The sequence below is a fragment of the Oncorhynchus keta genome, chromosome 30 (assembly GCF_023373465.1).
Source record: "Oncorhynchus keta strain PuntledgeMale-10-30-2019 chromosome 30, Oket_V2, whole genome shotgun sequence".
Taxonomy (NCBI): Eukaryota; Metazoa; Chordata; class Actinopteri; order Salmoniformes; family Salmonidae; genus Oncorhynchus; species Oncorhynchus keta.
The window spans coordinates 54,980,225-55,005,277 of record NC_068450.1 but is presented as its reverse complement, the minus strand read 5'-3'; the positions used below and the strand labels follow the sequence as shown (position 1 = coordinate 55,005,277).

General features: G+C 43.2%; 2 protein-coding genes across 4 annotated transcripts in view; one reads left to right on the top strand and one right to left on the bottom strand.

The window, feature by feature from the left end:
* The window catches only part of LOC118369993 (bromodomain adjacent to zinc finger domain protein 2B-like), a 95,079-nt gene extending 94,791 nt beyond the window's left edge, over positions 1 to 288 (bottom strand). Inside the window, 1 exon segment of the mRNA XM_052488603.1 lies at positions 88 to 288. The gene's annotated coding sequence lies outside the window, so the exon portion shown is untranslated.
* A 14,606-nt stretch (positions 289 to 14,894) lies between these two features.
* On the top strand, positions 14,895 to 24,691 carry marchf7 (membrane-associated ring finger (C3HC4) 7). Of its 3 annotated transcripts, none has more exons than XM_035744956.2 (11): positions 14,895 to 15,025; positions 17,992 to 18,184; positions 19,274 to 19,414; positions 20,181 to 20,349; positions 20,671 to 20,859; positions 21,023 to 22,208; positions 22,445 to 22,614; positions 22,725 to 22,828; positions 23,073 to 23,174; positions 23,408 to 23,456; positions 23,918 to 24,691. In XM_035744956.2, exons 2-11 carry the CDS (start codon positions 18,002 to 18,004, stop codon positions 24,013 to 24,015), a joined length of 2,391 nt encoding a protein of 796 aa, XP_035600849.1. In that variant the 5' UTR covers positions 14,895 to 15,025; positions 17,992 to 18,001; the 3' UTR covers positions 24,016 to 24,691. The 3 variants fall into 3 exon arrangements, with proteins under 3 accessions (XP_035600849.1, XP_052344562.1, XP_035600848.1); XM_035744955.2 differs by having other exon boundaries at positions 15,006 to 15,263; XM_052488602.1 differs by lacking the exon at positions 23,408 to 23,456 and having other exon boundaries at positions 15,005 to 15,263.
* Positions 24,692 to 25,053: the final 362 nt, after the last annotated feature.

Genomic DNA, 25,053 nt, shown 5'->3' with positions numbered 1-25,053 from the left:
GAAACAAATCAAGCCAGCTACATCGCTTGTTCTATGATATAACAGACCGTCTTCTTTACCCCCACCTTGAAATAAGAGGACACTTACCTTTAGTTTCGACACTAATACTTATTTCCAACGGGATTTTGTTTCAAGTAATACTTCGTGTAGCCTTCTAGCCTCTTTTCGATTTCGTTTTGAAAGAGGCCGGTAACAGATGATAAAGAAAGGAATTGGGCAGTAATTGAGTCTCGGTGTGAGTGAGTGTGTGTGTTAGTTACTAACAGCAGATTGAAGGAGACTCTTCTCAAGGTTTATTCAGCTCCACTTCAAGGAACCAAAGTGACGTCAGCTTACAAGCTGCCACAAAAGAAAACTTGTATCTGCCATTAATAGAGATCAATGTTTGTTTTAATTAGGAAAACAATAGTACACTACGTTTAGACAGTTGGACTATGACTAGGGCTATACCATGTGCTAATGTGACAAACAAAAGCATCTATTGGATCGATTCGAGGATGAGGAATCTTATTGACTTATTTTGTTTGTTTATTTGTTTGTTTTTCGAAAGTTACGTAATTGATTATTCATAATCATTGATATTATTAATAGATGACCCGCGTCATGCAAATAATGTATGGAATGACTGAAACTTCTCAAATTTGAATGATTAGTTTCAGTGCATGTTCCATAGGCTAGATATCAACTCGTCACGTTGATGTGATTCCAAGTATCAGGGAAATATATTATTTATTATGAACATGTTGTCTATGGAAATGCTATAATAATACCGATTTCTTTTTAAACGCATGCATGTGTGGGATTGAAAAGAATGTTCAAAATGTGTTTGGTCATAATTTGTGACAATACATGTGATGCTCAAATGTTGTTCATATTTAACATTAACTCTCACATTCTGTCTTTCCTCATCTCTGGACAGGATAGACGGGTGATACTGCTGCCCAAATCTTTATGTGTTTTTTCATAATCTGTTTAGGTTTATAGTGACAGATGAACCCTCATATGATCATCTTAAATGTGATCAAAGTTTCCCCTTAATACCACTTCCAATGATTTACAACTGGAATAAGTGGGAGGTACTTGTGCAAATGTTGCCTTTTGGTTTTCAAATAGAATGCACTTGCAAAAACAGAAAATCCAGGGGAGAAATACACAGATCTTTTCCTAAGGAGAAGATCAATACCATTGCATGGCAAAGACACAACAGCCATCTGTGTGCCTAATTGTACGCTCTATACCTCTCTGAACACATAACGAGCAACAGGCTGAGCATGGGCCTTGTGACCCAGACAAGGGTTTTAGTCAGTCAGACAGGGTGTAGGCAGCCAGATTATTTCATTGAACTGGAAAACAACAAGGGGAGGGGTGGTTAAAGATAGAATGGGTACAACTGCTCCGCTCTGTTTACATGGCCTTGCCCCACCCTTCATTTTTTTGTTTGCCGTTTTCACATGTTGAGCTTAAATTTCACATGTGAAACCATATTTTCACATGTACAAAATGTAGACTTCACATGTTAACACCACCTTTTCACATGTGAGGAGAATAACATGCTTTCACCTCACAGGTGAGTTGCAGTTTCACGTGACATGTTAAAAGCGTGCACATGTGAAAATTGCCAATGCAGTTCTATGTGAAAAACATTCAAGTGAAAATCTCACTTCACATGTGGAATTGCAAGTTTACATGTGAAATTCAATCATGTTTAAAAATCTAATTTGCAGGTTCACATGTAAGAAAACTCCATTTGAAAATCTTACTTTCACATGTGAAATTGCATTTCTACATGTGGAATCGCATTTTCACACATGAAAAACATTCATATGTTAAAATCACATTTGCCGTTTCATATGCGAAAAACATCCACATGTGATTGTTTCTCACGTGAACTTGAAATTCCACATGTGAAAGTGAGATTTTCACGTGAACGTTTTTCACATATAAAACTGCAAATTCGATTTCCGCATGTCATTGTTTTTCACATGTGAATTGCAACATCAAATGTATAGTTTCACATGCAAGAAAATTCCACATGTGAAAATCTCACTTTAACATGTGGAATTGCAAGTTCACATGTGGGGTTGAAATAATGTTATTCTCTTCACATGTGAAAAGATATTGCAGTAGCAATGTTGCAGTAACAATGTTTCCACCGGTGGAATTAGGGTGATCACATCTAAAAAGGCCAAATGCGGGATAAGGAATGATTTTGCAGGGCATTCGCGGAACAGTGGACAGAATTTAAAAATTTCGGACAGGTTAATGGGTCACGTTTAAATGGCGACATAGTTCTGCCGTATGAAGGTCACTTTGTGTTAAAGGGACATTCCTTAGTTGCTACATCCATTTTTGGCATTACAAATTAATGATATGTACCCATTGATTCTTGAACAAAGGGATGTATTTTGCCTCATCAACTTAGTTCAACTGTCCTACCCCATCAGAACCCAAAATATAAGCTTGTTTTACTCCGATGTTTGTAAACAAAGTATATTTAAACCACCACTCTATAGCTAAAAAAACATGGTTAAAACTATCATTTTGAAATCATGGATGGTGAGTCCTTGCATCCATAGCATAGTTTTCCAATTTGAGAGTGGTTGCGTTTCTCCAGCCACATCATTCAGCTTTTTTACTGAAACTGTGGCGGGGAAAACACTTTGTTAATGTTTCAATTAAGGATTGCCACTTTAAACACCTTTAGTATTTTTAAATATATATATTTTGAAATGTAACTAGGCAAGTCAGTTAAGAACAAATTCTTATTTATTCCCATTTAGTATATTAATAGTGTTATTATATGATGCAATCCTCTAGTGAGTGAGTTACTTTTGTGCCATTAATATCAAGCAACACTTTTGAAGTCGACAGGGGGGATTCAAGGTGTTTTTTTTGTGTGTTGTGGTTTTTTCATGTGTTTTTTTTGTAAGGGCACCCTCTCACCATGGAAATGTTAACCACTCAAAAGATGAAATGAGGAAATGAGAATACAATAGAGTGCTTCCTCTGTGTCACTTAAGGCAATATCTATGTATCACAAGGGAGCAATAATATTGTGTATGATTTTTAATGTTAGTTTGAAAAGAGCATTCATTAAAAGGAGTTGTAATTAGGTGATAACGAGGATACATTATTATAACATTATCTAAACACTGGGAATTTCTTTTGCAATCACCTAAATACAAGTCATTGGTGATAATAATCTGTCTCTAAAGGCAAACCTATCTACACTCAAGGACAAGCACCAAGCACATGGCAATGAACACAGTTAAAATAAATGTGAAGGTCCATGGATAGTCCCCCCTAGCTGAATTTAGAGGATGACCACAGAATCCCCTTATTCAGCTATTGAAACGTAAAGCCATTTTATAAGCTCCTTCTCCATGCTCTTTGGCCATTGATTTTCCTTCTCCATTACCTGTTGAGATGGGGGTTGGTTGCTCCTCACACACACAGTGCTGTGGCCAGTAGCAACGGGTGAATTATCCCTCCCCCGCATCGTCATCAGCAGCCAGGGACTGACAAGACATGAGAAATGACAGTGGCTGTGTTTTTTTTCATACTGTAGCAGCAAGACGCAGAGAATCTTAATTGCATTGGAGAATCTTCATTAAAGAGAGCACAGGGGGGGGGGTACGTGGGGTGCTAGTGGTGGTGGAGGGATAGGAGGGAGAGGGGTGTATGTGCACCTCTCTGAGTTGCATCATTAAAAGAAGAAGCACTCTTTGCCTGCCCAGGTAGCCTGGCTGAGTCCTCTTTGCACGCACTGAGAACATTGTCCGTACCTCGGTCACTTGTAACATAATAAGTGGCAGCACAATGACTGCAATGCGAGCAAGCACACTTCAGTGTAGAGAGGGGAGGGAGGGGGACAGGCAAACAGGCTGTCTGTCTATGTCTTGATTAGAAAGTATAATGAGCCACTAAAATAAACTGCTAAAGAAGATCTCTCCTGAGACTGATGCAAAACAAATTATAATGTGGGGATTTGGATTTCATTATTATTGTTCTATTAGTCCAAGGAAAGACAGGGACACCCATCAGTGGGGAGCTGTGCTTGCATTGCATTTATTGATTTTAGCCTGAGACACATTCAGGGAATACAGATTCATCTCCTCTGTAGCTTACACTAAACCCCACTCACTCCCTCCCGGTTTCCATTAAACACAGAAACCTTCCAGCAACACAGAGGAGTTTAATTTCAACGACACACATTTTCTGTAAGAGCTGAAAATAAGGTTCTCGCTCTTTCTCTCTAACTGAAAAACTGGCCCTAAGGTTGTCTTTCGACATAATTGAATTAAGGTCCTCTTGTTATGCCCCACATAAAGGCACTGAATGAATAAATAGCCACTAACTGAAATGAAGAGAATAGTCTCTTTATATTGTGCTATTTCAATACAGACAAGCACAGTTGATACCTTGTACTCCTTCCATTTAAATCCACCATCAGTACTACACTAGTGGTGCTTTTAATCTTCCGTATTAAATCAATTTGCAGAAGCCATAAAGCTATTAGCTCTATCGTGCTGATTTCTGTCTTGTTGGTAACATTCCTCCAATAGCTTCAGTAATCCTAGAACTGATTTGATGCCGAAATGGAATGATTAAGAAAGTCAATGAATTGAACCGCACTGTTGTAACACCGAGGGACCAATAAAGAACATAATAACACAGTCGCTATGTCAGACAAGTTGTTTACATTATTCCTTTTTAAGATCTACATTTGCTTTTTGAAATATCTAATGAATTCATTAACGTACAAACACAATTTGAAAATTCAGCGACGCTCAACCCTCAACTATCACGGCTCAGTGTTGTGCTGCAAGCAATGCCTTGGCTTAGACCTATGCTTTCACTGTCATGACATTCTGCAATTAAGCGAGATGAAAACAGAGCTATTGATCAGTGTCTTCCAACCACTGGCTAAGAGGGGTTTGCAATAATGTAATGGTAGCCAGAGCCAGCGATGCGCACCACTCCACTTTTGAACACTGGGAGCTGCAGGCAGCAATGCTAGTCCACACTACCACAAGTGGCTCATGGGAATTCATTGTGACAGTGAAGAATGCATTAACCCTTGACCCGGGCACAAGGCCGGCTACAGTAGGCGGGTCAGAGGATGTTCGAGATGAGATGCCTTTGTGTCTTGAGCATTTTTGGCACCGCAGTCGTCTTTCAGTCGTCCATCACACCGTCTGTCACTCATAGGAGAGAGAAGAGAGGAGTACGGTCAGGTACAATATACTGTAGATAGAAAGCCTCTTAGGGTCTTATTCACAACATTGCAACAACGTAACAGGGATTCACAGATACAGGTCAAAAAACACTTGGATTCATGTTGCTCAATAAAACAATGTTTACTGTGTAAAACAAACATAAACTAATCTGTATCCATTCAAACATGTTTCCTCTTGGCACAGGCAGAATGTGGGGTTTTCCACATTTCCAGGTTTGATTGAATAAGGCTGTAATCGGTTCATGATGTAATCCCGTAGAGAGAAATCATTTACAATCGTCAGGATAACAGCCTAGTAAAGAATGTCTCATTATTTAGACACAGTCGCATACGCTGTCGTACAGGGAGAGAGGGAAAGAGAGGGAGAGAGAGAGTGACACGGTGACAGAGATGCACACCAGAGAGACAAGAGGGAGAGAAAGAGACATTTGCACACACACGCACTCGCACACACACACACACACACACACACACACACACACACACACACACACACACTGAGCTGCTGCTTCCTTTGTGGGAAAGCAGAGTCATTAGTGCTAGGAAAGTAAAGAAACAAGTCACGGCCTCAGAATGATGCATCTCCTCACAGAGAGAATGAGATCACGGCAAAATGTCACCAACACCTCAGCGAAGCAGCAAAATGGCCCGGAATCAAATAAAAACACATCTTCACCCGGCCAAATGTGTGTGCAAACACACCACTGGATGTCAGCAGTTTTCCATTTGCTAAAAGCACTCAAAACTGACAAAGGTTGCATCCGAAATGGCACCCTATTTTATTTTTTGACCAGGGCCCACGCAGTCTATACCCTATGCAGTGCACTCCTTTAAATCAGAGACTAGAGGCTCTTATCAAATGTAATGCACTATTTAGGGAAAAGGGTGCCATTTCGGATGTACTCTGTGTTTACCTCAGGCAAGTGCAGGACAGAGGTAAAAATAGACGCTGTTTGTTTGGGGAATGTTTGAGTACAGGGAGTCTTATCTGTCATTAGGTTGACCATGCTTTCAGCTAGACAGATGACATAATCTACTCATACTAACAGGACACTAATTCCACAACCTGCCTACGTCATATCCTCTCGTCTACATGGCAGGTACTCATTATGGAGAAAGGCAAACATACTGTATCTGACAGGAATTACAGACAGTACATTTACTTCTCTACGGTTTTTACAGTCTTTCTTCCATAAATGCTGATGTTGTATGTTACTTTATCTGAAGAAAGGGTGAATTATCTAATGGAGGAAGAAAAACATTGGCAGGATTGATATGGAAAAAACATTTGGTGGAATATGGATTGAATCCTCTGAGAGATTCACTGAAATAAAATCTATCAAGAAAAGAAGACCCTGCAATATTCTATTTCTCTAGAAATAAGATAGTTGTTTGTCATGGGAGGGTTAGAAACACAACCTTGAACAGCAGATCAATTTTCGGGGAGATTTGCTTTCAGCTTTAGTGCTTGCCAACGTCTGTAAAGCTAATTTCATTTGATAGTGCCTTTAGGGGGAATTTAAGATATTGTTTGGCCAACATACCCCTAATGGATTTTTTAAACATTAAATCACTGGATATTGTAAACCCATACAGTCTTCAGAAATATCTCTGTCAAAACTGGCACCCTTGCAAAATTGCACCCCCCTCTCTTTCTCTCCATTCCTCCATCCCCCTCTTGCCTCTCCTCTCTCTCTCTCCCTTCCTCCATCCCTCTCTTTCCTCTCCTCTCTCTCTCCCTTCCTCCATCCCTCTCTTGCCTCTCCTCTCTCTCTCCCTTCCTCCACCCCTCTCTTGTCTCACCTCTCTCTCTCTCTCTCTCTCTCTCTCTCTCTCTCTCTCTCTCTCTCTCTCTCTCTCTCTCTCCCTTCCTCCATGCCTCTCTTGCCTCTCCCTCTCTCTCCCTTCCTCCATCCCTCTCTTGCCTCTCCTCTCTCTCTCCCTTCCTCCACCCCTCTCTTGTCTCACCTCTCTCTCTCTCTCTCTCCCTTCCTCCATGCCTCTCTTGCCTCTCCTCTCTCTCTTTGTACTAGAACACTGCTTCACCAAAGCTGTATTTATGTTATTCCTGTTTTTCAACAGCTCGTAACGTTCCTCTGCAGGTGAAGGTTTTTATTCCTATCATGCCCCTCTTTTATACAATGTGTTCAGGAGGATGAAATGTGGCAGTTCATGGCATGGATTTCAGAATCAAGATAGAACTGTGATCTAGTAGGGTTTAGTTGTGACTTTTCGTGCTAGTTTTTCAAGGTTGATTATATCACTATTCTAATGCACCGTAGAGAGTTTATTCATTTCTCACACACAGCTCACTTCAAACATGTACACCTTATTCACATTCTTTTCTGTGACCTAGATAGTATTCAGTCTCCTGTGCATCATTCAACTTCTACTATATGTAGAAATACGCAGCATTTCTCTGGACGTACACAGTACGAAAACTCATCAGCAGAGGCAGAATAGACTGTGGGAACATTGTCCTTTGCTTACAGGATAGTTCCATATGAATGACACCAGACATGGAAGGAAATAGCCTTGGAGAAGAGAGCGAAACATTCATCTCCAACCGAAAACAAGCCTCACGTTCTCATGTTTCACAGCTCCCCTTTTGTCTGGATGTTACCACACATTTTTTACAGTCTCTTTCTCTATCATGTTTTCCCAGTTGGCTGATCCCTGAGGGCATGTGGGAGTTCACCTCTTAGTCAGATGGCCATCCCATCTACTCCACTATAATATTGTCCTTCCTAGAAAGACTAAACCCAGAGAGATGTGTGATATTCAAAGCTTTGTATCAGACAAAAAATATCCTATAGCCTATTTTTGATTGATGTTTTGCTGAAGGACGAGTTTCTAACTGCTGAAATTAGATAGCATTTACTCACACCTCTTTTCAACTGTAGGCTTTTGTTAAAAACAACAGAAAAAAATCTCTCTTAACCGTCCCTGTCAGACCCAGACCACAGTCTTGTGTGTCAGAGCTTCTTTAGTCTTGTGTTATGCTAATGGTGGTGTGTCACCGTATGTGTATTAATTAATGGTGGCAGGTCGCTGCTCCTCCAGGCAGCAGCATTGAGTCAGACATTTGGACTGCCCTCCATGACGCCTGGCTGGTCAAAAATAGGCCACCACCACCACCCACACTCCAGTAATGATCACAACGGTGACATCATCACTCCTGTGGGTGTGTGCGTGTGTGCGCGTGTTTGTGTGTGTGCTCCTCTCAGACAGAGCTCATCTGAACAAAGAGCAGCAGGGATGAGACAGGGGAGAAGGACTGAGAGAGGGAGAGGCAGGGACTGGGACAGCCCATGTAGGCTAAAGTAGATGACATCTGGCACTATGTGTCTGGGGAGAATAAAGATGGAAAAAAAATGTCTAGGGATTTAACTGTTTTCAAGGCCTCTGAGCTCGGACGAAGGTTTCTTATGATTCCATATAATGTAGTGTGATTGACTGCTTGATTTATTAAAAGCGTCTAATGAAAGTTGAAATGAAAGGACCTCCCCCAGCTGTCAGTGTGGCTTTACTTCAACCTTACAGCGGTCTCCTTTATTAGTGTTTTAAGTGTATTGTCTTTGTAATTGTAATGACTTGCCGTCTCAAAGGATTCATTTGACAACAAGATATCTCATCCCATTTGTTTTCTCGTGGCTTTCATTTGTTTAAAAAAAAATGTGTAGATTATTATCAATGGAGCATAAAGTCGTTGATTCTCAATCAATCCCACTCTGTGTAATTCCTTCCAATTAAAAGGTCCCTAACGTTAGAACAACATTGAAACAACATGTCCTATTTGGATCACGTATAACATTCCGTCATCGGGGCTAATGTTTCGAGTTCAGGTGATTCGGACTTGAGGCATGTTCAAACCCTTTGTGATCCCCGTTCACACTGAGGTCGTGTAATAGTGCTCTTCTCTAATACAGTATCCCTTTGTGACATATTCATGTGTGTCCCTCCAGTGAACAGAGTCAGTGAGAGTAGCGGGCCAAGAGATTCTCAAGACCTGGAGCAGCCGTGGGAAAGAAAGGCTGTGGAGGAGGAAAAGCAGAAATGTCTCAGGGCATTCCTTTGTGATTACACCGCTGGAGAAGTCCAGACATTCTTGGAGCTAGTCTGTGTCTAAGGGCTCTCTAGCACTCGTTAAGACTGATAATATAGCCTGTGTTTCTATAGCGCACCATTCTGTAACTCAGTAACAGTTTGTGGCAGATTGCACCCAACTAACAGCTCATCACCGCATTTGTCTGGTGAGACTTTGGCCATTGGTTGTACAAGGTTGATTGATTATGCAGGATTAGAACTGACAAAGCAACATAAATGTAGCCCTATTCCCTTCTCGTTATCTCTCTTGGTTGAAAAGTCGACATTTGTCCTGCTATTAGACTTCTACCCTCTTCGATGAGGTAGAAATTGAGAGTGACAGCTCAGTATCTCTGAAGGATTGTGGATCAAGTTTCATGTAATATGGCTTCACATTATGTTTCTTGCCTACATACCTATAAACTAAAAGATTCCTATGCTGAAAGACTTGCTGATAACCCCAACAGATTTTTTTTTTAAATCTCCTCCCCTTTCAAAGTAAACATGAATGAAAAATGGCTCCAAGGAATGTTATTTTGTTGTCCAATGAGCAACATCGGGGGAGAGCACATGATTACATGAATGGAAGAGTAAGGGCTGAGACCAACTGCAACGGTAGACTAGGGGTGAATCTCAATTATATTTCCTTAGTTCCTCGCGTCCTCTCTCCTTGCCTCCTTCTCAAAATGTATTGGAATAATAAAGATCAGAGGGGAGGAACCTTGTGCTTTGAGAAGGAGACAAAGCGGGAGGATGTGAGAAAGAGGAAATACAATTGCGACTCACCCCAAAGCCACTCATTTCATCATTGCACTTCATCAGGACACTAGGTCACATGTCCTTTTTTGTCAGCCATTAATCTGAGGCACCACTCTCTCCTTCACGTCACACTATTAGCCTTGTGTGTTGTATTTACACCTGATCTGATCGCCACGCCATCGGCCCGTGGAGTTAATAACAATGTCTCACTCTGTGGATGGGGGTGTATCGGTCGAGCATCTTGTTGACCTTGGCTTCTACATATGCATCTGTTGTAAAGCAATACGTTAACCGTGTTCAGTCCTCCATTCAACACCTGACCTCTGACCTCCAACATTATCTTTCACATGCCCTCCAGTTCACAAGCCAGCTTGTTAAGCTCATAGTGGTTTATCCTCTGTAGGCCTTTCTTAAAACAAAAAATACATCTTGACATTGAGATTTATTTATTTTAAGTGGAAAATAATACAGATCTCAGAATGAGAGAATTATCTAAAATTGTCACAATTAATGGAATATTCTGAGGCTTACTCTAGTTAACAATTCATTAAATTAATTGCACCATTTTGTGCAAAATGCAAATTAATTTAAAAAAAGGTACTGTGTGATTTATTTTTTCCTTGACTTCTTTCCATTAGAAGGTCTACAAGACCTTTTAGAACAATTACTCAAATAAAGCTCATTAGAGCTGTTGGCAAATGCATTAATTACCTTGGTGACAAAACAAACATGCCTGTAACATCCAAACAATAGAAGAGTACAATCTGTTTTACAACGTGGTTGGATTCAAATGTCAGATGATGCTCCCCCTAGTGTATATCACTATGAACAGCTCATGAGTGTCTGTGGGCAAAGATGGCGCTAGTAGTCATAGAAATAGAATCCATAGAACCTCGAAGACGAAACTGTTTTATGGATTCTATTTCAATAGCAGTCCATCTACTACAAGTTTTTTTTTTTAGGTTGTCAAAACAATTTCTGATTGTCAGCATAAAATAATAGTCTAAACCTCAGTACTTTATGAATGATGTACATCACCTGCTGTACATCATGAGGGCATTAATCACTAGGCCTACATTTCGTAGTATTTAGGGAAAGGGGGATACCTAGTCAGTTGCAAAACTGAATGCATTCAATCAAAATGTGTGTTTCACATTTAACCCAACTCCTCTGAGTCAGAGAGGTGCTGGGGGCCACATAATCGGCACCCAGGGAGCAGTTGTTGGGGGTTACCCGCCTTGCTCAAGGGTATAACGGCAGATTTGTCCACCTTGCCGTCTCAGGGACACTTAACCGCTAGGCTTCCTGGCGCCCCAATTATTCAATTAGCGAGACATGAGATGTAGTAGCAATCACTGCCTGAATCATCAATGGCAAATGAGCAACTATCATAACATTAATTTCAGTATGTATCCATATAGACTCCTTCATCATAATCGTCCTCATCGTCATCATCATCAGTGGTTGCTTTAGACTTGTGAAGTTGAGGAGGATGGATGTAAAGTTTTTGAAAAATAAAAATCTGTTTTTGGGGATGTTTTTATTCTTGTTCCAGACCCGGCTGGGTTTGAGACATGTATTCTGAATGATATATATTACAGTTTGAACCAAAGAGAGTTCATATAAGGTAGTTTATTATATCATATACTGTATAATAAAATATAGATATATATTATAAGGTTTCTCATTCTCTCTGTTCGAACTTAAGAGGAGGACAGAAAATAGCCATCTTCACATATAGGGTATGCTGTTGAGGCTACTGACAACTGCAAAACTGTTTTGAACCAGATAATAGTGACATCTGTACTTATACTAAACAAAAAATATAAACACAGCATGAAACAATTTCAAAATGTGACTGAGTTACAGTTCACATAAGGAAACAAGTCAATTGAAATAAATTCATGAGGTCCTAATCTTTGGATTTCACATGACTGGGAATACAGATACACATCCGTTGGTCACAGGCACTTTAGAAAAGATAAGGGCGTGGATCAGAAAAAAAGTCTGTATCTGGTGTGACCACCATTTGTCTCATGCAGTGTGACACATCTCCTTCACAAAGAGTTGCTGATTCTGGCCTGTGGAAAGTTGTCCCACGCCACTTCCAATGGCTGTGCAAAGTTGCTGGATTTGTATTTATTTAACTAGGCAAGTCAGTTAAGAACAATTTCTTATTTGCAATGACGGCCTAGAAACAGTGGGTTAACTGCCTTGTTCAGGGGCAGAACGACAGAATTTTACCTTGTCAGCTCAGGGATTTGATCTAGCAACCTTTCAGCTACTGGCCCAACACTCGAACCACTAGGCTACCTGCCAATATTTGCAGGAACTGGAACACGCTGTTGTACACGTGGATCCAGAACATCCTAAACATGCTCATTGGGTGACATGTCTTGTGAGTTTTCAGGACATGGAAGAACTTGGACCTTTTCAGCTTCCAGGAATCCTTGCGACATGGGGCCGTGCATTATCATGCTGAAACAGGAGGTGATGGCAGCGGATGAATGGCACGACAGTGGGCCTCAGGATCTCGTCACGGTATCTCTGTGCATTCAAATTGCCATTGATAAAATGCAATTGTTTTCATTGTCTGTAGCTTATGCCTGCCCATACCATAACCCCACTATGGTGCACTCTGTTCACAACGTTGACATCAGCAAAACGCTCGCCAACACAACGCTATACACGCGGTCTGCGGTTGTGAGGATGGTTGGACATACTGCCAAGTTCTCTAAAATGACTTTGGAGGCTGCTTATGGGAGACAAATTAACAGTAAATTCATTGGCATCAGCTCTGGTGGAAATTCTTGCAGTCAGCATGCCAATTGTACACTCCCTCAAAACTTGAGACATCTGTGGCAAACTGCACATTTTAGAGTGGCCTTTTATTGTCCCCAACACAAGGTGCACCTGAGTAATGATCATGCTGTTTAATCAGCTTCTTGAAAGGCCACACCTGTCAGGTGGATGGATTATCTTGGCCAAGTCGAAATGCTCACTAACAGGGATGTAAACAAATTTCTGCACACCATTTTAGAATAATAAGCTTTCTGTGGTATGGAACATTTCTGTGATATTTTATTTCTGCTCATGAAACATGGGACCAACATTTTACATGTTGCGTTTATATTTTTGTTCAGTGTATTATCATAATCATTCTTTAAATTGTAACTAACCAACATCATCATCATCAATTCATTATCACAACCATCCTTTCAATCACAACCATCCTTTCAATCTTAACTCCCCAACATCATCAACGATATCATAACTGCCATCGATAAAAGACAGTACTGTGCAGCCGTCTTCATCGACCTTGCCAAGGCTTTCGACTCCGTCAATCACCATATTCTTATCGGCAGACTCAGTAGCCTCGATTTTTCTAATGACTGCCTTGCCTGGTTCACCAACTACTTTGCAGACAGAGTTCAGTGTGTCAAATCGGAGGGCATGCTGTCCGGTCCTCTGGCAGTCTCTATGGGGGTGCCACAGGGTTAAATTCTCGGGCCAACTCTTTTCTCTGTATATATCAATGATGTTGCTCTTGCTGCGGGCGATTCCCTGATCCACCTCTATGCAGACGACACCATTCTTTCTGTATACTTCCGGCCCGTCCTTGGACACTGTGCTGTCTAACCTCCAAACGAGCTTCAATGCTATACAACACTCCTTCCGTGGCCTCCAACTGCTCTTAAACGCTAGTAAAACCAAATGCATGATTTCAACTGTTCGCTGCCTGCACCCGCACGCCCGACTAGCATCACCACCCTGGATGGTTCCAACCTAGAATATGTGGACATCTATAAGTACCTAGGTGTCTAGCTAGACTGTAAACTCTCCTTCCAGACTCATATCAAACATCTCCAATCTAAAATCAAATCTAGAGTCGGCTTTCTATTCCGCAACAAAGCATCCTTCACTCACGCCGCCAAACTTACCCTAGTAAAACTGACTATCCTACCGATCCTCGACTTTGGCGATGTCATCTACAAAATAGCTTCCAATACTCTACTCAGCAAACTGGATGCAGTTTATCACAGTGCCATCCGTTTTGTTACTAAAGCACCTAAAGCACCAGCACGGCTGGCCCTCGCTACATATTCGTCGCCAGACCCACTGGCTCCAGGTCATCTACAAGTCCATGCTAGGTAAAGCTCCACCTTATCTCAGTTCACTGGTCACGATGGCAACACCCACCCGTAGCACGCGCTCCAGCAGGTGTATCTCACTGATCATCCCTAAAGCCAACACCTCATTTGGCCGCCTTTCGTTCCAGTTCTCTGCTGCCTGCGACTGGAACGAATTGAAAAAAAAAATTGCTGAAGTCGGAGACTTTTATCTCCCACACCAACTTCAAACATTTGCTATCTGAGCAGCTAATCAATCGCTGCAACTGTACATGGTCTATCGGTAAATAGCCCATCCACTTATACCTACCTCATCCCCATACTGTTTATATTTATTTACTATCACTCCAGTGTTAATCTGCAAAAGTGTAATTATTCGCCTTCCTCCTCATGCCTTTTGCACACAATGTATATAGACTCTCTTTTAATCTACTGTGTTATTGACTTGTGAATTGTTTACTCCATGTGTAACTGTGTTGTCTGTTCACACTGCTATGCTTTATCTTGGCCAGGTCGCAGTTGCAAATGAGAACTTGTTCTCAACTAGCCTACCTGGTTAAATAAAGGTGAACATTTAAAAAAAAAAAATCATTACCATCACAATCATACTGTACTTTCAATCAAAATTCACAACGTCAATTAAAAAGGGGGCAGGACAAGTACAGTGTTTGATATTCTATTGGATGGAGTACATTGTCCTTCACCATCCTGAGTTGTACGTACTTGTCTGGGGTGTCTGATTGCATTGTAAATCACATGACCTCTTAATCAACACACAGACGCCGTCATCATTGAATGCAGCGAAGCAAAGGTGAGAGTGTGCTGCTTTTGCACGAAGTTAGCGCCTTATCCGTGATGTTTCTAGCTATAGTCTGCGACATTGTTTTACATTTTAATTTGGCAACGATTAAATTGATTCCTTTGATAGAAGAACTGGATTAGCTCGCTTCCCAACGTTATGTCAGGACGGATGATCAACAACAACAGCAGCATAAAAAAATAGGCCTACGGTTCGCTAGCTAAACCAAGATTATCTCATCGCATTCACGGTAATTGTCCTATTTGAGGATATGACTGTCATGTCCTCAATCGAGTCGTTTCTATTCTAGAAGTTGCGAGTGGTTTCTAGTACTAGGACGGTAGTTAGCAACTGTAGCCCTAGCATGCTTTGTGGTCGTGGGCTAACGTTAACTATCTATTTAGCCTAGTAGGTAACGTTAGCTAGCAAGCTGTTTTTCTTCATCCATTTTTAACTTCGAAGCCGTGCCAACAACAAGTTTGGGAGGCTAGCTTGACTAGCTAGCCCCAGACAGTGTAGCTTTGAGATCATGCATGTTTCTTCCATGGCCATGGGGTTTGCTAACATTAGGTAGCTAGCTGACAAGCTCCTTCGACATCTGATGAGCAAAAGAAAAGGGAACTATTTTCTTGGAAACTGTCAGACATTTTGAGAAGTCGGTTCGGTCATTTGGGTAGCCTTTTAGTTAGAGTAGCCACCAACCTAACGTTAGCCATGAAGCTGTTGTTGGCTAGTTTGCAATTCATGACTGAGGTGCTAAAGTGTCACCGTTTTGCTCAACTGTTGCGTTAATAAGGACTTGTCCTTTCTCTAACTATAATTTTATTTGCAGAAAATCTGGTAGATAACTGGCCTAGACGGGTAGAGGAAAAAATAGCTCATGCTTCCATGGCCTTGTCTGAATCAGGAAGAACAGCCAATCCGTATCCTCAAAACAAAACGTTTCAGAAAAAAACTGAAATTAACTTCTGTGGCCGAATAAAAAAATTCACTCTTCCAGTTTTGCAGAGCCTGACTGAACGTGTTACTATTGTGCAATTAAATATTAACAGTAGAGAAGGAAGTTTTGGCATTTTGTGTGCAGATTTCATCAGTCTTACCTAGGCAGGCCTCCACATCTTAAATACAAGCAAAACAGAGTTTGACCTGTTATCAAAACAACTTTCCTCTTGTGTACACTTTGCATTCCTGATGGCTAAGTTTAGCACCACCCATGCGTCATGAGTGTGATTGAGAGAAGCCACACTCGCTGTGGGCTAAATTAGGAGCATAACTATAAAAAATATATAATTAATGACAATGGTATTTCCAAGACACAGCTGTAGGCTACCAAAAGTGATAGCCTAGGTGAAATAAACATTTAGTTAAGTTTACTTTTTAGGAAAGGTTCTCAAAAGGTTGAGCAGGGGGGTGGGTGGGGCTTTGTAAGGAGATGGACATGTTTCTTCTTTCTGGTTCTCCTATCACCATACGGGTGCTGTGATCCATGTAAAACAGAGGAATGCACCTTTTTAATAAATTATCTTGCAGTGACAATCTCGTGTGTGATGCAAGGCCTGACCTGCACAGCCCCCCTGCTGCGCTCTCATTCCTCAGGAAATGTCACCATCAAATGGCTGTGACTGTGTACCAAATGGCACCCTAATGCTTATGTAGTGCACCTACTAGGGTGCCATTTGGGATGCAACAAACAGTGATTGTGATCCAAGGACAGGTGTGGGGGTTAGGTGCCAAGAAGCTTCTGGACAGTTTGTACACTGTCACACTTCGGCTGTCTCAGCGACCAGCCAACCCCTTTTCCTGACTGTTGGGGTTTTATCAGATTGGGAGATTCCCTGACTCTTCAGTCTGGTCTTTACGATTGCAGTTTCAAAACGCAGCGAGGTCTATCTCGTCTTATCTTGTCGTTAAATCATGTTTAGTCTAGCCTAAGGGTTGGGTGGAACAGGCACAAAAGGTTTTTAGCAATAACAAAAGTAGGGTTTGGTCAGGACATTGAGCTCTGAGTTATGTATATTGAATGAGTACTGGATACCAATGGTTTCCACATTTATTTGAATAAACTCAGTGCGGTTTTCAACTTACTCTTAATGGTAGAATGCACAAGGTGCAATTTTGAAATTGGGTAGTGCATAATCAGTTTTCCTCCTGTCATTGCATGCACTTAATAGTTGTGAAATCTGTTTATGAATGTATTGTAATGTTTAAAAAAAATGAGTAACTGCTGACTCCCGCGTGGTGCTGTCGTCTAAGGCAGTGCTAGAAGCGTCACTACAGACCCGGAATCGGTCCCAGGCCGTATCACAACCGGCCGTGCTCTGGAGTCCCGTAGGTCGGCGCACAATTGGCCCAGCGTCGTCCGGGTTAGGGGAGGGTGTGGTCGGGGGGCTTGACTTGGCTAATCGTGCACTAGCGACTCCTTGTGGCGGGCCGGGCGCCTACAGGCTGACCTCTGTCGTCAGGCGAACTGTGTTTCCGACACTGGTGCTTCCGGCTTAAGCAGGCGTGTGTTAAGAAATGCGGTTTGGCGGGGACATGACTCGACCTTCGCCTCCCGAGCCCGTTGGAGTTGCAGCGATGAGATGATCGAAATTGGGGAGAAAAAAAGTAGAACTACCTTAATTTTGCTGGACCCCAGGAAGAGGCAACGGCTAATGGGGAGCCATAATAAATACAGATACCCTAGAGCTATTTATAGCTTGTCCGAAATATGCCGGTCAGCTAACATTGTTTTAGCTAGGTTGTAATGTTTGTCACTCAAATATCACATGAATACACATTAGACAAGGCATGGCGGATGCGAGATGTTCAATGATGGAAGGGGGGCCTGAGTGGTAAAAGTTTGGGAACCCCTGCTGTAGCCTAGTACTTGTGTATTAAATAACACTGGACTGTGTCCAGGCTTACTGTATTCCACTTTGTACAATGTTTGATTGCATGTGTTCTCTAACATTTTGTTTTCTAATATCTTTCCACAGCCAATCAGTGATGGATTCCAAGCCTCGCCGGCTGCCCTTTACGGTGGCCAGCACCACGTCATCTTATTCTTCATCCTCTTCCCCCTCCTCCCTGGGTTCCCTGGGATCCAGCAGGCTCTATGGAAGATCCAGTGTCCTGAACAGTGATCGCTTCACCAGGGCCACACCCCTTAAACCTGACCTCGACCGCCAGGTACTGAACACCGTATGAGAGGGAGAAAGTGGCAGGTCACATACATTTGCTGACCCTAAATGTCACTTTGTATTCCTAAAATATGTGACCTTTAGGTCTGGATTTCAATGAGAAGTTTCTGCTGGTTAACAATGATAAGAACACTTCAAATATGTTTATAACCAAAGGAAGGGTAAGGCTAGGCAGTTGGGACAAGTTTAGCCTGTTTTCATGAAAACCAATGTTCTCTTTAAAATAAATGCAGTCGGGTGGGTAATTATTTTTCTCCCCCTAAGAACCAGGCTTTCTTTGCTGCCATCTGACTCTTGTCTAAGGGACCGTCTGTTACTCTCCCTCTTGGTTCCAGTCCTCTTCTCTATTTGGCAAGTTAGCCGTGTTCAGAGAAGGTATCTGTGTACTTTAGCTGGGGCTTTTTATAGGCCAGCCTAGATTCCTGCCAGTGTGATTTTTCAGCCCGCCTGTCCTGTCAAGGACTGTGCCATTAGATAAAGTTACTACTGGGCTGTCTGTCTATTTGACTACTCTTCCAGAAGAGTCCTGGGCCTGGCTCATGCACAATAAACTGAATTAGTTGACACGTTTGCAAACACCTTTGAGTAGAATGAATGCATTTGATGTAATGAAAAAAAGATCAATGGCATTACCTAGCTAGCATGCAAGAATGTAGGAGTAATTGGTACAAGAATATTTAGACAAATGCAGTGTTTCCTCAATATTCATTTAGTAGTGTTAGCCTCCGCTGCTAAATTGTTGCCGCCACTAATAGAGGCCCCTATTGATTTTGTTTGAGTCGCTCTACTAGTTTAAGAACACGGCAGAAACCGTGGCGAAATGTGTAGAATTGCAGGAAGTTACTTATATTTAGCTTTTACAGCTAAATTGTCTTTAAGGGCCTTTAGAATTGTTGGTCTTGCCATTGGCACAACCGCTACAACGCTAACTTTGCCATCGCTGCTGAAAACAATCCTGGGGGAAACTCTTCTCCTGTTTGTGGTGATCTTGGATTTGTACCATGTGTCAACTACCTTACATTGTTCCATGTATTGACTTGCGCTAACCCCATGTGTTTTCACGGCCCTTGTGTCTCAGAGCTCTCGGTTCCTCAGCTCGACCAGGGACTACAGTAGTTCTGACAGCCGCCACTCCAGCTGGAAATCCCCTCTGACCACCTCCTCTGTCTCCTACGATCGCTCCTGGGCCGAGTCCTCACTGAGCAGCCGCAGCAAACCGGTAAATTCACGATAGAACGGGATCTTGTTCATTGGGTCACTAAGCTAACATACGGAATTGTTTTAACATGGTCATATTGTGGATCATTTAGCTATTTGATTTCACATTTTAGGACCCCTTTAGCTATCAATAAAACAAATGTTTGAATAAAATATAGAATTTGGCCTTTACTATTATAGCCCATAGAAACGAGTTGAATAAAACATTTTTATAAATGTTAAGACAGTCACAAAATGTAACTTAAGGTTCTGAAGTGTCTGTCCTATATCTGGGAGATAAAAGAGAGCTTGGTAAATAATTATTTATTTTTACCTATATTTAACCCCTTACCTTCATGAGTCCTGTGACACTTGTGGGGTTTGTGCAGCGACACTGAGAACACCATCGTGTTTGAGAGCCTCCCCTTTCCACCTTGGTCATAGTTTAGACACTACGTTTCGTGAGAAGACTGTTCCCACCCCACCCTGCTTTTTTTTTCGGGATGTCTCATGGTCTGGCCAACACCGCTGTAGCTGCCACCTACCACCGCAGATGCGTCAGGGCGACCCAGGCGGATGTGGTGGCTTGAGACACAGCCCGTGCTGTCTTAGATGGATTTTTAATGGGGATTTTTAAATGACGTTACTTAGATTAATACGTGCGTCAATAGACTTCAGGATTAAACCGTTTTACTTTTAGGTTTTGATAGTGATATTACTGATGCGTATTGCCAAGGTTCAAGTCCGTTTGGATTCATGTGATGGCATTCTGTGGGTTGTTTTATCAGACTGATTCAGAGACAAGACTGGGGACGTACTCAGGACTTCTCAGCAACCCAACTGATGATGGGGATACCAAACGGGCCAAACTGTCTTATATCAACAGAGCTGCATATACAACAAGCCCCTCTGTGACTGGCTCCTCCTACTCCAGCAGTGTCCTCAACAGAGACTCAGGTATCTGAGCTCTGGTTCAAAGGAGAGCTCAAGAGTTACAAACGTTTTCAGTCTCTATCCTTGAGCCCTTTTTAATGTATGAAAATACCTGGCAAATGTGTGAACTTTTCCTTTAAATATACTGCTGTTAGTTTACACTTGATGAGCGCAGCTCTTGTGATAATCATGCAAACAATCATCGCCATTGCTTTGAGTGATGATAATAATATTACATCTTCAGTTGTTAACCTTACGACATTTATGAAACGTGTTAATGATTCCTAAATCCTTCGTGGTTTTTCAAACATGCAGGTGAATAACAAACTGGCACCTTGTGTTTAGATTTGTCGTCGTGGAAGTCGTACCGGCCTCTGTCCAGGTCCTCCTCCTCCTCTTCTTCTTCCTCCTCCTCTTCCTCCTCAGAGCCCCTGTGGTCCAGAAGGGAGCTGGAGAAGAGGAGCGAGGCGAGGAGTCTGTCCAGTGTGGCTGATAACACCAGCTATAGGAGCTCCGGACTCACCTCATCCCTTTGTATGTAATCACACACAGTGACTCATTTGTGTGCATTGACTTACAAACCTATTGGCACATTTCCGCACGCATTCAGTCATAAAACTGAAACATTTACATACTTGCACGCAAACATAATACTGACACGCATGCAATCGCTAATGTGGACATGTTTGTGTTTTAGACCGGCCAGACCGTGTGACCTCCACCTATGCCCAGGGGGCCCGGCCCAAGGAGACCCTCTACTCCTCCTCTTCCTCTAGCAGGGAGAGCAGCTCCCTCAGCCGCCACCTCTCTTCCACCTACCAGCGCTCCCCACTGGCCCGGGACTCCTCCACCTCCCGGGCCACCGGCCGCTCCCTGAGCACCTCCACCCTCACCACCTCCACCCTCCGCACCGCCAAGGAGCCCACTGAGAGCCGAGAGCCCGCTCTAGGAGTCTCCGTTACCTCTCGCCCCTCTTGGTACACAACCCCCTCAGCAAGACGGGAGGCCCGGGACTCCAGCCCCCCTCCCTCTGCGCCAACCTCCACCCCCAGGACAACCCCGGAGGGTGGCGAGGCATCCGATGGACGTCGCTCCACCCGCCGCCTCCTCTCCCGCCTCTTCTCTCGGCGCTCCAGCCAGGACTCCAGCGGCTCCAGCTCTGGCTCCGCCTCCCGTTCCTTCGACTCGACCGAGGACAGCCCTGTCTCTGGAGGAGAAGGCCCCAGCCACGCACCCGTGGCTACCAGCGAGGAGAGTGTCCGACCCGTAAGCGTGGAGCCCGTTCCCAGAGGCTCTGACGCGGCCCAGGCCTTTGCCTTCCTGAGGCGTCGCAGACAGGGCCTATCCCCGGTCCAGGAGGGCCAGACCCAGCGTGTCCCGGAGCCCCTGGAGGCCTGGAGAGGGGGCAGCACCAGTGGTGGTGTTGGAAGTAGTACTTCAGGTTCCTCCTGGCTGTCGTCTTCCATCCGGACCCGCTGCACGCCTCTCTTCTCCCGACGTAGAAGAGAAGGACGGGACGAAAGCGCTCGCCTGGCGTCCGGTGCCGATGAGGATTACCATGGTACCCAGTTCCCCCTCAGGAGTAGAGACACCCCTGAGGCCAAGGCGGACGAAGACGAGGAGGAGGAAGACGAAGGAGCGGTGGCTGCGGCGGCGGCAGCCTCTGGGGCGATGGGTGCTAGTGCCGCCCTACAGGAGGAGTTGAGAGACATGGCGGGGAGTAGTCAGCGTTTGGCGCGGTTCATGAGCAGCCCACTGTTCCGTGTCCACGACAACGTCATGATCGCCGTGGACATGACGGGCGCTGCCAGGAGCCAACCGGAGGGCCAGGAGAAACCCACCTCCTCCAGAGACCCTGAGAGACTGAGGAAGATCCAGGAGAGGTGGGGAGGCTGTCCTTCTCTGAGCTTGCTGGGGAGTGGGCTGAACCTGCATGCTTGTGGTGTCCCATCCCCCTGTTGTACATGGCACTGTCCCTGTGTTGTCCATAGTCTTTATTGTGGCCGCACTCGTCTTGTCATTCAAATGCCTCTTTGGCAGGACCGACACTTGAATTATTTTCCTCAGATTTGAATGGTTGATCACTGTAAATAAACCTCTTTCTCTCTCTCCCCTGTAGCCTGCTGTTGGAGGACTCTGACGAGGAGGAAGGGGACCTGTGTCGTATTTGCCAAATGGGTTTGGAGTCTCCCTCCAACCCTCTGATCGAGCCCTGCCGTTGTACAGGCAGCCTGCAGTATGTTCACCAGGACTGCATCAAGAAGTGGCTGCGTTCCAAAATCAGCTCTGGTAAGAATACTTTCTCTCTCTCTCTCTGACCTTAACAAATGATTTTCTGCCCCTCGGTGTATTATGCGGTGATTGCACATTTGTTTACTGTCTTTCCCCCTCTTGTCCAGGCACTAATCTGGATGCCATCACCACGTGTGAGCTGTGCAAAGAAAAGCTGCACCTGAACATTGAGAACTTTGACATCAACGAGCTACACAGGACACATGAGCGGGTGAGGGGACATTCATTTAACCCCAGACGTCTCCTCGTCATCCATTATCTAACTGTTAGACTGTGAATGGGGAAACGTGCGGCAGGAAGTCCAACTGTAGAATACCAGAACGGGACACTTAAAACCAACTGTTCCGTAAAATGTTAACTCTATGGTTTAACTGCCTGGGACCCAGTCCTAACTTGAGTTTAACGCATATCTGCAGTTTTAAGTGACCACTTCCTTTCTTTCCCTTTCTGTCCAGTCTGAGTACGAGTTCATCAGCTGTGGCCTTTACCTGGTGGTGTTGCTACACCTGTGTGAGCAGAGGTTCTCTGATGTGCTCGGAGCTGCCAACGACGCCGGGGTAAGAACTCACGCCTACACCTGGGCACCACCATGCAAAACAAATTCTAAACGTCAGTCATTTGCACTGGGCGCAGAGAAGTCATTTTGAATGTTAAGCCCAATGTTTTTCTTTGGCCTCATAATTCACTAACTATTGTATTGTGGGGGAAAAAATACTTAATTCAAATGTAGTAGGATTCAGTGTTTAAAAAACCAAAAAAACAAAAACATTTCCCCCCCTTTCTCGCTCAGTTTTTCAACCTGGCGAGGACCCTTCATGAACACATGGACAATCTTGAAAGTACGTTCTTGAATAATTTCTCCCCAATGCTGTGTACACATGTTTTAGTAACTTGATACGGGGCTGTTAGTCACTGTTAATGAATTGATGGGTAAGTATTTGATTATATTGACCTTCTCTGATGTTAAAGGCCCATATGTGTTTCTACACGTAGCATGACGAGAGCTCTGCACAATTCTTTTATTTTTTTATTTTTTTTATTTATTTTTTTGCCCAGCAACACTGCTGTGAATAATTCCCCTTCAGGTAACTATGCACAAGGTCATCTCAGTGGAGGTTATTAGTTGCTTTGATATCATGGTGTGCACTGCAGTATTCATCACTGACAATTTAAATGGTCTTAATATTTTACTTTTGAACACCATTCTAAACTAAAAGATACATTTTTATTCAAAAATAATGAAATTGACTACTGATAAACTAGTCTCTGATTTGACTGATAATTGTTCCCTCTGCTGCAGGCTCTTATGGGGAGTCGGATGAAGAGGAGGTGGTTGATACCCGGCCGTCAATCGATTTCTGTGACCTCGATGAAGACCTGGAAGAGGAGTACAATTGATCGGGGGGGGGCGACGAGTTGAACGAGTTACCTTCCAGTAGCAACCCATTCTGTTGCTCTGTTTCACCTCGTGATTTTACTGAGTGCAATGGCTTGTGGGATTTTTGAAGCCAATGCCAAGTAAATGGGAAGTCACTCCTGACGTAGAGGTAATGATGTCATAGATATGCAGACTGACGTTGAAGTGAACCGAGGTGAGGAAATGCTTTATATCCCACTATTGTTAATTTGGCCTTTCCTTTTAGGTCTCCAGATTTGAGTGCGCTTTACTCCGTTAAAATGCAAGCTATCCTTTTGAACTGTTATACCACGAGTGCTTTAAATGTTACTGCTCTAAAAAAGCAGATCTGTCCACCTTGGTGAGATATTGTGTAAAAAAAAAAAAAGAGATGGAATCCTAAACACCACTGGTTCGTTAGTTTAGCGGGTTGGGAGAAGGGGTGTGTTTAGGGGAGAATCTATCAAGAAGTGGCAAATTATCCCCTTTACTGTTTTTCTTTTATGTGAATTTTCCTTTTGAAGTTTTTCAAAAAAATGTGTGAAAGAAAGTGACAACTTTACTTTTCACAGCTGAATAATTGAGTTTGTTCTGTTTTTGTCTGTAGTATGAAAATGCTATTTTGCTTGCCCCTAAAACTTGTTTTCATTTCATTAATGCAATAAAGTTTTGAATGTACAGCTGTTTGCAGGCAACATTTCATTGAACAAAACTGAACAAGGACACAAGTTAATATAGGAAGTAGGGTTAATGTAGGCCATTTCAACAACTGTTGCTCAAAAACCTCTATAGTTAAAAGGATACGGGGAGCTTCTCAATTGAGGTAAACGCCACTCTTCTCCGTGACCCAAGAAACCGGTCGCCATATGTAGAAGTGGCAATTCCTTAATAGTTTAACGGAGGAATTTGCTCCTTGGTAGCCTCCTCCGACCGAAGATGCGTACCCTACTGAGAAGAGTTTAATTTCCTCACCCCCTTCAGGATTACGTTTTTTCCCAAAGGCTAAAAGCATGCACACGTTTAAATGATACACTAGTAAT

Excerpts from the sequence above, each read along its gene's own strand:
- marchf7 (XM_035744956.2), top strand. The coding sequence starts at position 18,002 with ATGGATTCCAAGCCTCGCCGGCTGCCCTTTACGGTGGCCAGCACCACG. Across the intron at positions 18,185-19,273 it reads AACCTGACCTCGACCGCCAG|AGCTCTCGGTTCCTCAGCTC; the intron begins GTACTGAACACC and ends CTTGTGTCTCAG. Across the intron at positions 23,175-23,407 it reads GAGCTGCCAACGACGCCGGG|TTTTTCAACCTGGCGAGGAC; the intron begins GTAAGAACTCAC and ends TTTCTCGCTCAG.